Source organism: Poromitra crassiceps, assembly GCF_964638095.1.
Source record: "Poromitra crassiceps genome assembly, chromosome: 1".
Taxonomy (NCBI): Eukaryota; Metazoa; Chordata; class Actinopteri; order Beryciformes; family Melamphaidae; genus Poromitra; species Poromitra crassiceps.
In genome coordinates, this window is record NC_139623.1 from 34,960,955 (window position 1) to 34,977,081 (window position 16,127).

The following is a 16,127-nucleotide window of genomic DNA, read 5'->3' on the forward strand; positions in this document are numbered from 1 at the left end:
CACTCAAATCACTTGCGTGATTATTCTCCCCTATACAGGGGTACAACACGGACGGTTTTCGCCTGGCCGTGCGCACCCCGAATTTTGTAACTACACGGACGCGGATGCGGACGCGGCTGGGCGGACAAAGTGGAGTTTTCAAGACTCGCGCTCAATTCCGCGAGCAGAAACCTGCACAGAGTATAAAAGCTCCACACGCTTCCTCGTCAGGATTCCAGGGCCCCGTTCCAATACCCATACTTGTACTTCTTTCTTGTAGTATGTACTGCCGCTGCCCTCACAAAGTATGGATTGTAGTGTGCAGCATGCATGCAAAATGCATACTATTGGGACACACTACATCTGTCGTCACGTGAGCTTCCTGAACTCCGACCTCTTGCTCACTTCCGCCGACGTCCGCAGCGCCACATTTGAGTTTTTTTTTTTTTTTTTTATTCAATAAACAAAGTCTGGCAGTAACAAACAGTACATTATACAAAAAATTCAGACTAAACATTTACAAAATTGGAACAGACAATCAAATAAACAAAATAAAATGAATAAAGCAAAAACATTAAGTCAGAGATCTAAACAGGAATCAAGATATGCATGTTTTGGTACACACCATGCTTGTTTGGTTTTAACATATTTCAAGGCTTTCTTAAAGTTAATTATCTCATTCATGAACACGCAGCTCAGTCAGTGCGACGTAACTCCAGTAGGTGGCGGTAATGCACAAAAAGTTGTTTGCCAACCGCCATAAAACATTAGAAGAAGAAGAAGACATAACTTCCTGCTGCGCAAAGGATTGTGGGGAAGTTTGGCTGAAGCAGCATGCATCGATGCATACTCCGAAATAGGAGCTGATGTAGTACAACATCCTGGTACTTTTGGCATACTGCATCTGACATACTATGTATTGGGACATACTAAATCTTTTTTTGCCTACTAAATAGTATGGAAGTATGGGTATTGGAACGGGGCCCGTGTCTCTCATTTCCGTGGGGCCGGCCAAAGCGTCAAGCATAATCCAGGCTTCAGTCTCTCTCCCTCTCCTCTCTCCCTCAGTCGCTCTCATGTGTGCGTGTGTGTGTGTGTGTGTGTGTGTGTGTCACTGATGACATCATCAGTGATGTCACAATGCCTACAGTATGTATGGCATCAGTGATGACATCACTGATGGCATCACCACTGATGACATCATCAGTGACGTCATCACTGAACTATAGCCTTGTGTGTGTGTGTGTGTGTGTGTGTGTGACTTTATGACATCACTGATGATGTAATCAGTGGGACAGACAGAGAAACAGACAGAGCCCGAGTTCCCTTTTATATACTAATACTAATAATAATAATAATAACTGATGGGTGGATTTTATGATGCAGAAATGTTAGTGATACAGTGAAATTAAGCCCAGCTTCATGTAAAACTTACCAAGACGTTATAATCCAACAAAGAGTTGAGTGTTCCTTCAGTGGTTTCGAGCTTTTTGGTTTCTTTAGCTTTTTAGAGATTCTTGCTTTCTTCTTCAAGTTCATAACTTGTGGCTTCGATCTGGAAGTAATACAGGCTTTTCTTCTACATGTGCCCCACGTGTGCTGTTGTCAGTGTGCTAAGATGTCCTATTTATGCATTTCTAATGTTTTTCATGTGTTGTGTGTTGATGTGTCCATCTTGGGTGGAGAAATAAAGCTGCAGCCTATTCTTTTCTATTGGCATTTAAGGGCAGAGCAACATGAGAATTTGCCTCCGGTATCAATACAATATCATCTTATTATTAAATGCCTCTGGGTATCAATACAATATCATCTTATTATTAAATGCCTTTGGGTATCAATACAATATCATCTTATTATTAAATGTCTCTGGGTATCAATACAATATCATCTTATTATTAAATGTCTCTGGGTATCAATACAATATCATCTTATTATTAAATGCCTTTGGGTATCAATACAATATCATCTTATTATTAAATGTCTCTGGGTATCAATACAATATCATCTTATTATTAAATGTCTCTGGGTATCAATACAATATCATCTTATTATTAAATGTCTCTGGGTATCAATACAATATCATCTTATTATTAAATGTCTCTGGGTATCAATACAATATCATCTTATTATTAAATGTCTCTGGGTATCAATACAATATCATCTTATTATTAAATGCCTCTGGGTATCAATACAATATCATCTTATTATTAAATGTCTCTGGGTATCAATACAATATCATCTTATTATTAAATGCCTTTGGGTATCAATACAATATCATCTTATTATTAAATGTCTCCGGGTATCAATACAATATCATCTTATTATTAAATGCCTCTGGGTATCAATACAATATCATCTTATTATTAAATGTCTCTGGGTATCAATACAATATCATCTTATTATTAAATGCCTTTGGGTATCAATACAATATCATCTTATTATTAAATGCCTTTGGGTATCAATACAATATCATCTTATTATTAAATGCCTCTGGGTATCAATACAATATCATTTTATTATTAAATGCCTACGGGTATCAATACAATATCATCTTATTATTAAATGCCTCTGGGTATCAATACAATATCATCTTATTATTAAATGTCTCCAGGTATCAATACAATATCATCTTATTATTAAATGTCTCCGGGTATCAATACAATATAATTTTATTATTAAATGCCTACGGGTATCAATACAATATCATCTTATTATTAAATGTCTCCGGGTATCAATACAATATCATTTTATTATTAAATGCCTACGGGTATCAATACAATATCATCTATTATTAAATGTCTCCGGGTATCAATACAATATCATCTTATTATTAAATGCCTACGGGTATCAATACAATATCATCTTATTATTAAATGCCTCTGGGTATCAATACAATATCATCTTATTATTAAATGTATCCAGGTATCAATACAATATAATCTTATTATTAAATGTGATCCAATGTGCAGCTGTATCTGCATGAAAGCTTAGAATAAAGGGGGATAAAGACATTAGTGAGGGTAATTAGTTAGGGTGATTTTTTTCTTACTCCTCTCTGTTACCATGCTCTTTTAAATTGTGTTATTTGTTCTAATCTTGTAAAGCACTTTATAACTTGTGTATAAGAAAGTGCTCTATAAATAATGATTATTACAGTATATATTTATTATTATCATAACTCAGGTGTGTACTTCTCATTTAGGCTCAAAGCTACAGTAATTGATCATGTGATTAGTAGCTCTCTGCATGGACAAGAGCATTTTAGCAAGGTGCAGGAATATTCATAATGTATTAGACATAGATACATGTCAACTAAGATTACATAAGCATGTGAATCCACCCACATGATGGCCTACATATAGAGGGTAACGTCACAGGCAGCGGATGTGCTTGTTTCACTGCCTGGAGGACATTGTTTTTCATTTCATGCACCCACACAAACACAAAGCATCTTACTACTAAATTATTTTAGCTACCATAAAAACCTTGCTCACTCTTGTTGGTTGCTTGTTAATGATTGGTTTGTGTTATAGGGCTAGGCGATATGGACAAAATCAAATATCACAATATTTTTAACCAAATACGTTGATATCAATATTGTGACAATATTGTAGGGATGACTATTGGTGCTTTCACAAATAATAAAATATCATCAGTAATGTGGACATAATGACTAAGTGGATAAAGGGAAATTATTGAACAGCTAGAACAGTCTGGTAAGTTCAGAAAATGACATCACTTTACTGTAATGCAGCCTTTAAAACCAGGAAACAACAACATTTATGCCATATCACGATATTATGATATCCAAAATCTAAAGGCGCCTGATCCGCAGTAAAACAGCTCTGCTTCCCGTTGTTTTCCTATGGGGGTAGAGTGCGCTTCTCAACTAGGCGGCAGCACTACCCTTGGCGATGCGCACAGCTCGATTTCGCCACTTTGCTCTGCGCTCAAAGTTCAAAATATCTCAACGCTGACCTACTTATCATTGACCTTTCATGAGCGCAACCAATCAGAGGACGTATGCCTGCACTGCCGCTGCTCGCCTCTTGTCCTGCAGATTTGTGCTCCGCTCACCAGATCGCTCTACCTCGCAGTGAGAAAAATGCAGACCTCTTATCACGTGAAGGCATCAGTTTCATATCATGATATCGATATATTGCCCAGCCCTAGTGTTAGTGAGATCCGGCCGGGCTCTTGGAGCCCGGAAGGTACCAGACCTCGCGGAGAGGCTTCTGAGCCCCCTGCCACATATACCGGTAAGTATGGAGAACCAACCTTCTCCTCTTCTAGGTACATGTAGGTTTTGTAGGTACTGTATGAGCTTGACTCGTATCTTGTAGCTTGCATTGTCATAGGCACACTCGTTAGAGCACACATGGGCAAAATGCGGCCCGCGATGGAATTGAAAAAAAAAAGAAAGAAAAAAGATTACAGTGCACCTGAACGCAAGATGCAAGATACTCGCTGAATAAGTGTCCAAATGTTCATTGAAGTAGAAATTTAAATAATTAACACGGTTTTGGATTTATTTAGCTTCAAGAGTGCATTTTTGTTCGAGTGACCCTCAACACAGGCTTTGAGAATCCCGGGCCACTTACTGATACTTAAATACTGATACTTACTTAAATTAACACACTCATATTCTAGTTTATTTCAAGAAAAACATTTCGGCTAGTGGAAATTCTAATTGGCTGGTAACTTTAAAATCTAGCAGCCATATTGGCAGGTGGTCAAAAACGTTAATTTCAAGCCCTGCAGGGAGTGCAGGTGGTGACATAGGAGTGAGTGAGAAAAGGATCAAATATTGGTGTTTAACTCATTGAGTGCCAGCCACTTTTGGAGAACGGAAGCTCCCAGTGCCAGAGTTTCAGAGCGTTTTCAGTGATTTCTCGAGGCCCACAGAATATTGTGTGATATTACTATGTAAACACCGAACACGCACAAAGAACGAGGAGACTCTCTTCTATCATCTGCAAAAAAAAGTTTATTGATCCCATTTTCCGTTCTTTAGTTATGAGCCGGAGAAGATAGGCTGTTTTGAGCAAAAAGACAGTTTTCAAATTATAAGCTGAGATATTCAGCCTTTTGTGAAATGCAGCATTTCAAGCACATTCACTGATGCTAGCTAATATTTTCTGATGTAGTGACGTGGTGTAGTTCTGTGGAGCCTGCGTGCCCCACCCCCCTCTCCCCGCCTCAGCTGCAAACTCCTCCCCACATGCACCCAGTCTATTTTCGGAGCCTCCGTTTTTGCGCCGGGCGGCTCCCGGCCGTCTCCCAGCGCGACAAGGAAATGCCAAACGGGACTGCAGGGATAGGTTTGGCCCTTCGGCGTGGGGTGCTGCCTTTCTGGCGGGTAATCGTGTGGAGAAACTATATGCAGACAGACAGACAGAGGCAGAGGAGCTCAGTTGTGTGCGCGGATTGACTGATGTTCGCAGCCCGACTTCAGCTGCAGACAGAGCAATCTATATGGCTCTGGCTGCAGCATGCATCGACTTCTCTTCGATCACGGCTTTTTGCTGTAGTTTTCCGGACCTTTCTGTAATCTGGAGAGCACTGTCGCCACCTATGGGTCTGTAAAATAGGTTATACACACCCAATAGCTACAATATTTGTACAGGAGATACAGAAGGCTTTGATCAACGTCCCACCGTCAAAAAACGCAATTGACGAACATGTTCGTCCTTGGCACTCTACGTTACTAAACCAATTGACGAACATGTTCGTCCATGGCACTCAATGAGTTAAGACTGAATAATGACATCACAACTGTTAATTTAAAATGAGTTATTCCTCTAAACCTGGCTTCAAATGCCCCAAATTTTTCGACATCATCGGTCGGAAACGTTACATGATGTCATAGGTCCCATTGTGATGTTATCCCTCTCAATAGATCCAGGAATACTTTCCAGGGACCTGGCTGGACTCAGAGGCCCAGAACATGCACCGGAAGGTGGCCATCCAGTCCCGAATCGGCATCGGCGCATCTTATATTATTATTGAGGTCCACACATTTTCCACTTGACTTTTTATGGTGTTAGATGTTGACTTTTATGAGATTGTGAATACTGAGATGATATCAGTTCACACCTTAATACAATGGACTCTTTTCAACACAGGTGCAAGCAAAACACTAATGAGGGTTTCCAATTTCCATGATTGGAAGTTGGAAACCCTCAGTGTTTTGCTTGCACCCGTGTTTACCCTGCCTTTTCGACACAAAATGGCCCCCGTGAAAAGGGTCTATAGGCAGGCAGCAGGGCGTGTTAGTAACTTCAAAGTCACAGACGTGATCACCACAACAGCCAGTGTGTGTCCATCAACAGTCTGTCACAGCGTCCTCCAGTGAGACACACCGCACCCTTACCTCCTCCCCTCTCTGTCAGCTAAACATGCCTGAAATTTAAATATAATAAACACCTGCGTATGGTCTGTGTGCTGCATTTCCACTCCATAACGTTTAGCGCTTCATTACAAAGTGATGTGTGTGCGTCGTGTGCACGGACCCCGAGTGTGCTAGACTCACGCCGCGCGTCACAGGTAGCTGTAATGATCGGCAGTGAGGAATGAATCCCCTTCCAGCAGGATAGATAACCATTACCATCCATCCTCATCTCACCGGTGACGAGTATCGACAGTGACAGCTCTCTCTCTCCCTTATTCTACCTCTGTCTCTCGCCCATTCTCTCGTCAATGTCAGATATTAATAATGACGGAGCTACTCACCCTCTCTCTTTTGAGGTTCCCCTCACTTTCCTCATCTGTCTCTCTCTCCCTCGCTCTCTATCGTTCTCCCTAATTCTCACTTTTTCTCTCTCCCTCTGTTGTCACTCCTGAAACACTTGGGGGGATAAGGATTATCGATCTGTTGTCACTCCTGAAACATTTGGGGGATAAGGATTATGGATCGCCGTCCTTCATTAGTTTGCTCGTCTGTCCATCATGGGATATCTCCGACACCGCTGATCAGATTTTCACCAAACTCAGAGGAACTATGCCTCTCACCAATTTGTTGTGGTATTTTCAAAATGACACTGATTGGTCAAAGGAGGAAGATGCCACATTGTTTCATTTGTTCTCCATGTTTCACATATCTCACACACCACTTATTGGATTTAGATGAAACTTTCAGGCATTATGCTTTTCACAGCATTATCAAAATGACACTGATTGTTTTTCCAAGTGTCAAACCTGCTATTTCAGATGCTGCTGTGCTGATTGTTTTTTTTACTAAACTAAAGTGAATGATGCATCTTACCACTTTGTTGCAACATTTTCAAGATGACACAGATTTGGTCCAAAGCGTGTGCTAAACAATGTTTGTTTGTTCTTTTGTCCATGCATCATGCTCCATATATCTCAGACACCGCTCAATGGATTTTGACTAAACTTAGACATCATTCCCCAACTGGAGAGATGACCAATGGGTTTGATTCCCAGGGTGAACAGAATTGTTGGGAGTATCGTTTACCAAGATAACTGACGAATCTTTGACTAAGACCTGGCTCACCCTGCTCTCTGACCAGTGGGTAAAAACAGAATTACAATAGGGTGCTTAACTGCTCAACTGCCGCCATCGCGAGATTGCCCAGGGAGTGAATTCCCCATTCATTTTTCCATTGACATTTCATAAAAATCCCTAGATAGCAAGCAGTGGAGGACTCGCACACAGAACTATAGACAAGACAAAAAGTCTTAAAAAGGATCTGACTTTTCAAGACTTTTTGTCTTGTCTATAGTTCTGTGTGTGAGTCCTCCACTGCTTGCTATCTGTATCTTATCTGACTGCCGCACCAGAAGCAAGAATCACTAGGACCGATGTCAAGCGCGCAGCTCTCTTCATGCTCAGTAATAAAAATCCCTAGAGAAAGAGTTTTACTTGGTCAAACCAAGCAATTCAGGCTGAATCATTCAGCTATATTCAGAATCAGGAGACCTTAGAACATTTCACTCGGAAAGAGAAAATCCAGGTGGGGTGAGGGGTCTCTCGTGTGGGGTGGGGAGTCTCTCGTGTTTCTGAATATAGCTGATTTTACAAAACATCTGTGGGAAAATGAATGGGGAATTTCACTCCCTACAGGCCCCACGACAAACCCTGAAGAGGGCGTGATTTAGGTACTCTGTTACAGGCCAAAACAAGGTTGATTTTATTTGTTACTGATGATGAGCCATGATGGGGACTGGGGTCTCTCTTTGCCCCCCCTCTCTCTGCCCCCCAATCTCTCTCTCTCTTTGTTTATTCCTCTGACTCTCTCCCTCTTTGTTTATTCCTCTGACTCTCTCTCTCTTTGTTTATTCCTCTGACTCTCTCTCTCTCTTTGTTTATTCCTCTGACTCTCTCTCTCTCTCTGTTTATTCCCCTGACTCTCTCTCTCTCTGTTTGTTTATTCCTCTGACTCTCTCTCTCTCTCTGTTTATTCCTCTGACTCTCTCTCTCTCTTTGTTTATTCCTCTGACTCTCTCTCTCTCTTTGTTTATTCCTCTGACTCTCTCTCTCTCTTTGTTTATTCCTCTGACTCTCTCTCTCTCTGTTTATTCCTCTGACTCTCTCTCTCTCTTTGTTTATTCCTCTGACTCTCTCTCTCTGTTTGTTTATTCCTCTGACTCTCTCTCTCTCTGTTTATTCCTCGGACTCTCTCTCTCTCTCTCTGTTTATTTCTCTGACTCTCTCTCTCTTTGTTTATTCCTCTGACTCTCTCTCTCTGTTTGTTTATTCCTCTGACTCTCTCTCTCTCTGTTTATTCCTCGGACTCTCTCTCTCTCTCTTTGTTTATTCCTCTGACTCTCTCTCTCTCTTTGTTTATTCCCCTGACTCTCTCTCTCTCTTTGTTTATTGCCCTGACTCTCTCTCTTTGTTTATTCCTCTCTCTCTCTCTCTCTTTGTTTATTCCTCTGACTCTCTCTCTCTCTTTGTTTATTCCTCTGACTCTCTCTCTCTCTTTGTTTATTCCTCTGACTCTCTCTTTGTTTATTCCTCTGACTCTCTCTCTCTCTGTTTATTCCTCTGACTCTCTCTCTCTCTTTGTTTATTCCTCTGACTCTCTCTCTCTCTGTTTATTCCTCTGACTCTCTCTCTCTTTGTTTATTCCTCTGACTCTCTCTCTCTCTTTGTTTATTCCTCTGACTCTCTCTCTCTCTTTGTTTATTCCTCTGACTCTCTCTCTCTCTTTGTTTATTCCTCTGACTCTCTCTCTCTCTGTTTATTCCTCGGACTCTCTCTCTCTCTCTGTTTATTCCCCTGACTCTCTCTCTCTTTGTTTATTCCTCTGACTCTCTCTCTCTCTTTGTTTATTCCTCTGACTCTCTCTCTCTCTTTGTTTATTCCTCTGACTCTCTCTCTCTCTGTTTATTCCTCGGACTCTCTCTCTCTCTCTTTGTTTATTCCTCTGACTCTCTCTCTCTCTTTGTTTATTGCCCTGACTCTCTCTCTCTCTCTCTCTCTCTCTCTTTGTTTATTCCTCTGACTCTCTCTCTCTCTTTGTTTATTCCTCTCTCTCTCTCTCTCTCTCTTTGTTTATTCCTCTGACTCTCTCTCTCTCTTTGTTTATTCCCCTGACTCTCTCTCTCTCTTTGTTTATTCCTCTGACTCTCTCTCTCTCTGTTTATTCCTCTGACTCTCTCTCTCTCTGTTTATTCCTCTGACTCTCTCTCTCTCTCTCTCTTTGTTTATTCCTCTGACTCTCTCTCTTTCTTTGTTTATTCCTGACTCTCTCTCTCTCTTTGTTTATTCCCCTGACTCTCTCTCTCTCTTTGTTTATTCCTCTGACTCTCTCTCTCTCTGTTTATTCCTCTGACTCTCTCTCTCTCTTTGTTTATTCCTCTGACTCTCTCTCTCTCTTTGTTTATTCCTCTGACTCTCTCTCTCTCTGTTTATTCCTCTGACTCTCTCTCTCTCTTTGTTTATTCCTCTGACTCTCTCTCTCTGTTTGTTTATTCCTCTGACTCTCTCTCTCTCTGTTTATTCCTCGGACTCTCTCTCTCTCTCTCTGTTTATTCCTCTGACTCTCTCTCTCTTTGTTTATTCCTCTGACTCTCTCTCTCTCTTTGTTTATTCCTCTGACTCTCTCTCTCTGTTTGTTTATTCCTCTGACTCTCTCTCTCTCTGTTTATTCCTCGGACTCTCTCTCTCTCTCTTTGTTTATTCCTCTGACTCTCTCTCTCTCTTTGTTTATTCCCCTGACTCTCTCTCTCTCTTTGTTTATTGCCCTGACTCTCTCTCTTTGTTTATTCCTCTCTCTCTCTCTCTCTCTCTTTGTTTATTCCTCTGACTCTCTCTCTCTCTTTGTTTATTCCCCTGACTCTCTCTCTCTGTTTATTCCTCTGACTCTCTCTCTCTCTTTGTTTATTCCTCTGACTCTCTCTCTCTTTGTTTATTCCTCTGACTCTCTCTCTCTGTTTATTCCTCGGACTCTCTCTCTCTCTCTTTGTTTATTCCTCTGACTCTCTCTCTCTCTTTGTTTATTGCCCTGACTCTCTCTCTCTCTCTCTCTCTCTCTTTGTTTATTCCTCTGACTCTCTCTCTCTCTTTGTTTATTCCTCTCTCTCTCTCTCTCTTTGTTTATTCCTCTGACTCTCTCTCTCTTTGTTTATTCCCCTGACTCTCTCTCTCTCTTTGTTTATTCCTCTGACTCTCTCTCTCTCTGTTTATTCCTCTGACTCTCTCTCTCTCTCTCTTTGTTTATTCCTCTGACTCTCTCTCTTTCTTTGTTTATTCCTCTGACTCTCTCTCTCTCTCTCTCTCTCTCTGTTTATTCCTGACTTTCTCTCTCTTTGTTTAGTCCTCTGACTCTCTCTCTGTTTATTCCTGACTTTCTCTCTCTCTCTTTGTTTATTCATCTGACTCTCTCTTTCTTTGTTTATTCCTCTGACTCTCTCTCTCTTTGTTTATTCCTCTGACTCTCTCTCTTTCTTTGTTTATTCCTCTGACTCTCTCTCTTTCTTTGTTTATTCCTCTAACTCTCTCTGTTAGAGAGGTTTGATCGTGGAGCCCACATCCTATTCAATGGGGCCCGGAGCAGCAAAGTTATTTTTTAAATTGACAAAATTAGCGTTGGCACCCCGTGGCACAATTCAAACGGGATCAAAAACGTAACCTTATTCTCCGTCCACCACCATTCATATTTTTCGCAGCGCTGGTACAGGGAGAAAGCAGGAAGTGACGTTTCACATTGGCTCTCTATAGGCACACTCATAAGAGTATGATGGAGGCCCCTCTCTCCCATAACCTGCTGGCTAACTGGGTGGTAGTTGTGGCCAGCACCTCCTGGAATAAATATGCATTGGGTCGAAGCCCACCTACTAAGGCTGTTCCGTTCTTCCTGTTCCTGACCACCAGCCTTCTTCATCCACCGGCCTTCTTCATCATTCCAGCGTATAGCACCACCACAACACGACTAGCAGTTGGTTCCATAGCCGGTTGTGCAGCTCGTCCCTTTTCATATGTTCCATATATTGGTCTGGACACCAGTCTGGAGAACCACCCTGGGGAGAGCCACATCGCTATATATACGCGCTTGCTCTCTTGGGCATTGAACCCAGAACTCTGAACTGTGTCTTGTGGTATAGTCTTGCTGCCCTTGGAGATATGACATCACTGACAATAATGTCACACTGCCGATGATGCCAGGAGTCCAATTGTGATGTCATCAGTGATAGCATGGTTTCTATTGTGATTTCTCCGGTGATGATGCCATGCTTGACTATGACATCATCGGACAAGAACATCCCTAGATGTCATCGACACAGTGATGATGTCATCACTGAAATGCCATCCAGGGACTGCTTCCATGGACCTAGGTGGGCCCGATGGCCTAGCATATGCCTTGAATGTCGGCCGGCGAATTGGTGTGACGTGGAGTCTTTGTAACACTCTCTCTTTCTTTGTTTATTCCTCTGACTCTCTCTCTCCCTCTTTCTTTGTTTATTCCACTGACTCTTTCTTTATTCCTTTGACTCTCTCTCTCCCTCTGTTTATTCCTCTGACTCTCTCTCTCTCTCTCTGAGTTTTGCTCCAGTGCAAACAGATTGATGCATCTGACTGGGCCTGCTGGGCTGGGCTGGGCTGCAGTCAGCACCTGACATGATCTACACTGATCAGATCACACAGAACGCATGGCAACACTGATGATGGAGGCAGGAATTTTCTGGTAAAAAAAGAAAGAAAAAGGAAACGTACAGCGGTATTGGAGAGGTGCTGACCACAGCAGACTATTATTATAATAGATGATACTATTTCATCGTTTCTGGAAAAAGGTTGCGAGTCGCTCACAGTCGATGCATCAATAATTTATTTATGCCAAAGTTTCAACATATAAAGATTTCATCAGAAGCAAAATGCAATAACGAACACAGGCAACAGTGGGAGAACACAGAGCAGGTCACAGGGAGCCTCACAGACAGGCAGCAGGTCAGTGAGCAGATTCCTAACTCCTATTGTCCCAGGATATTGTTAGTGATTTTTGCCCTGATGAAGACTTTTTATTATATATATTGGTATTGTTACAGGATCAGCCCAGTCATATGCTCATTAGCTCGTATTTTATCGTGTCTAGGGCTTGACTGGCATTATGATCCATAACATGAGAACAGAAAATAGTGAAAGGCTGTTTATCGATTGAGACGAAGGCCCACTCACCCATGGCTTTAACTGACGTGGCCTCCAGAAGCATCCCGACACTGGGCCATCCCCGTCAGTTGAATGTGTGAGGAATCCAAGATAGTCCTCACACGGTCAAAGGGTCCCATAAACACGGGACAGGACAAAAGTGACAAAGCAAAGCAAAACGACACATAAACGAATATAACCTACCAACATGGGTTGCGGCTGTGGCCGCCGCCATCTTGCGCGTACCAGACACCATTTTAAGTACGCCTATGGCAGCCCCGTATGGACAGAAAGGCGATCTAGAGGTATAGAGGGCAGGGCACCTCTATGAGCAAAAATGAGCAGACCCACATCAAAAGATAAGGAGCCACAACAAATAGACATAAATATCCATCATATCTACATGAGAAGGGGGACGACTGTGATAGATTAAATAAATTATTGATAGAGACTGTGAATGTGCTGCAACCTTATGTCAGCTTATGTCAGCTTGCGTGTGCGCACGCACGCACGCACGCACCGCACGCACGCACACACACACACACACACACACACACACACACACACACACACAGTAGACATACCTAGCTCTTTGAGCAGGGAGCCGTTCTCTGACTTCCACCTCTCCTTCTTCTTCTCAGGACTGCTCTTCCTTCTCTCCTTCCCTTTCTCCTTCACTCCGTTCTGCCTCCTCTTCTCTCCCTTCTGCCTTTTCTCTGCAGGGAGACAGAAGATAGGGTCAGGTGACGGACTTTGGTTGATTCATTTTAGTTAATGGTCACATTTAGTGTAAAACAAGATTTCCTTGCTTCTTCAGTTATCAAGAACATGGGTGGAAGTCTCAAAACACATGGTCCCCAGATAAACCCATACCAGCCATATAAGGGGAGGGAATCCTCCAAACGAGCCGTTTTGACTTCTGTGACTTTGTGACATTACAAAGTAACACTCATTTTATTTGCCCGCTTACAGTACCGCCCCGCCAACTGAATGTGGAGGAAAAACATTGTTGTCTGTAGCATAGCTGCATAGTATGGGGGAAATCCAGAAAACAAACAACTGCACCAAAGCTGGATCTATCCTAACAGATCATCTTATCAGAGGTCCCGCCCCCTCAAAACAGCACATAGTTAATGAGCGGAGATTCAGTGCTGTTAAGTCTCACAGGGGTTGGATTTGGTTTTAAAGACCCATGAGAAATGTTTTAAACCAGTCATCCTCACAATTTTTTCCATGAGAGCCACACTAGCCGGTCAAAGTCAAGAGGAGAGCCACTTTTACTGCAAAACACCAAAACCACACAGCGAGGGTTTGGTTTAGTTTTTACTTTATTAGATGATGAAGTCAATTATATATATTTTTAGAAACAATGATAAAAAATCATAAACCGACTTGATACAAAATTATTAAAAACATAAAAATAATGAAAACATTCAGACAGACTTGATAATAAAAATATAAAAATCATAAAAACATTCAGATGTTTTCATAGATGTCCAGTCTGTCTCTTTCTGGGATGCAGCTCCACAGCTCAGTAAACAGTAGGGGTGGGCATCTCTAGACACCTCACGATTCGATTCAATTCAGATTCAGATGCGATGCGATGATAAAACGATTATCGATGCATCTTGAATTGATGCATCACTTGATGCACCTTTTTCTACATCTTCTTGAAAGCGAAGATTTGCAACACATTATGGATTCATGAACCCTCATTGCTTGTCCTATAGGTGTTTGATACCACAGTACATTTGTATATCAAGTATTTATTGATCTTATGCTATGCTCTACATTTGTATGTCAATCCTCAAGCTGTACTGCTATACTGGTCAAACACTTTGCTTAAAATGGAATGCACTGTTTTTCTTTTGTTTGTTTTTATTTGACGGATGAGATGTTCAGGGAGGGTGGGGGAATTGTTTATATTGCTGATATTGTATTGTATCCTTGATTTATATGCAAACCTCAATAAACAAATGCTTAAAAAGTCTGACAACAGCTGGTCTTCTGTTAAATCAGCTGTCAGTCACAGAAGAACATGGCTGAAAACAGTTTTGTCACAAAGAGAGCAACACAAACAACTTATTTCCAATGACACATTATAATATATTGGCTGGGAATGTTTGTACACCTGTTAACAAAGTGGCCAGATGTGTCTGAATGGCCTCCAGAGGTGGTTTGAGCGATCACATCTCTCTTCATCTTCAGTGCATCTAAGGTACATACACTTGAGTCTTTATATGGTGAAGCGCTGCCCAGATAAGGATCCAAAAGGCTCAGATGCATGTTAATACCTAGCTTTAATATTCCAGTGAAAGCACCAGGGTGAAGCTGTCAGGCAGAAGCTCCATGTGGGCCCAGTGCATCTGCTGTGCTGATGAACTGAGTTAACCCCACAGATGAAACTATGAAGAAAAGTATACCTGCTGTCCCTGTAGGTCTTTAGATGTGACAGGGACACTAGAGTATACCTGCTGTCCCTGTAGGTCTTTAGATTTGACAGGGACACTAGAGTATACCTGCTGTCCCTGTAGGTCTTTAGATTTGACAGGGACACTAGAGTATACCTGCTGTCCCTGTAGGTCTTTAGATTTGACAGGGGCACTAGAGTATACCTGCTGTCCCTGTAGGTCTTTAGATTTGACAGGGACACTAGAGTATACCTGCTGTCCCTGTAGGTCTTTAGATGTGACAGGGACACTAGAGTATACCTGCTGTCCCTGTAGGTCTTTAGATTTGACAGGGACACTAGAGTATACCTGCTGTCCCTGTAGGTCTTTAGATGTGACAGGGACACTAGAGTATACCTGCTGTCCCTGTAGGTCTTTAGATGTGACAGGGGCACTAGAGTATACCTGCTGTCCCTGTAGGTCTTTAGATTTGACAGGGACACTAGAGTATACCTGCTGTCCCTGTAGGTCTTTAGATGTGACAGGGACACTAGAGTATACCTGCTGTCCCTGTAGGTCTTTAGATTTGACAGGGACACTAGAGTATACCTGCTGTCCCTGTAGGTCTTTAGATGTGACAGGGACACTAGAGTATACCTGCTGTCCCTGTAGGTGTTTAGATTTGACAGGGGCACTAGAGTATACCTGCTGTCCCTGTAGGTCTTTAGATTTGACAGGGGCACTAGAGTATACCTGCTGTCCCTGTAGGTCTTTAGATTTGACAGGGGCACTAGAGTATACCTGCTGTCCCTGTAGGTCTTTAGATGTGACAGGGACACTAGAGTATACCTGCTGTCCCTGTAGGTCTTTAGATGTGACAGGGACACTAGAGTATACCTGCTGTCCCTGTAGGTCTTTAGATGTGACAGGGACACTAGAGTATACCTGCTGTCCCTGTAGGTCTTTAGATTTGACAGGGACACTAGAGTATACGTGCTGGCCCTGTAGGTCTTTAGATTTGAAAGGGACACAAGAGTATACCTGCTGTCCCTGTAGGTCTTTAGATTTGACAGGGACACTAGAGTATACCTGCTGTCCCTGTAGGTCTTTAGATTTGACAGGGGCACTAGAGTATACCTGCTGTCCCT

The 16,127-nt window shown here is 42.1% G+C and overlaps 1 protein-coding gene across 1 annotated transcript in view; it reads right to left on the bottom strand.

Moving 5' to 3' along the window:
* jade2 (jade family PHD finger 2) overlaps nucleotides 1-16,127 on the bottom strand; it is a 557,810-nt gene that overhangs the window by 34,971 nt on the left and 506,712 nt on the right. The window contains exon 13 of the mRNA XM_083635683.1: nucleotides 13,174-13,305. Within this exon, the coding sequence (XP_083491809.1) occupies nucleotides 13,174-13,305 (132 nt within the window). The remainder of the gene's footprint in view (nucleotides 1-13,173; nucleotides 13,306-16,127) is intronic.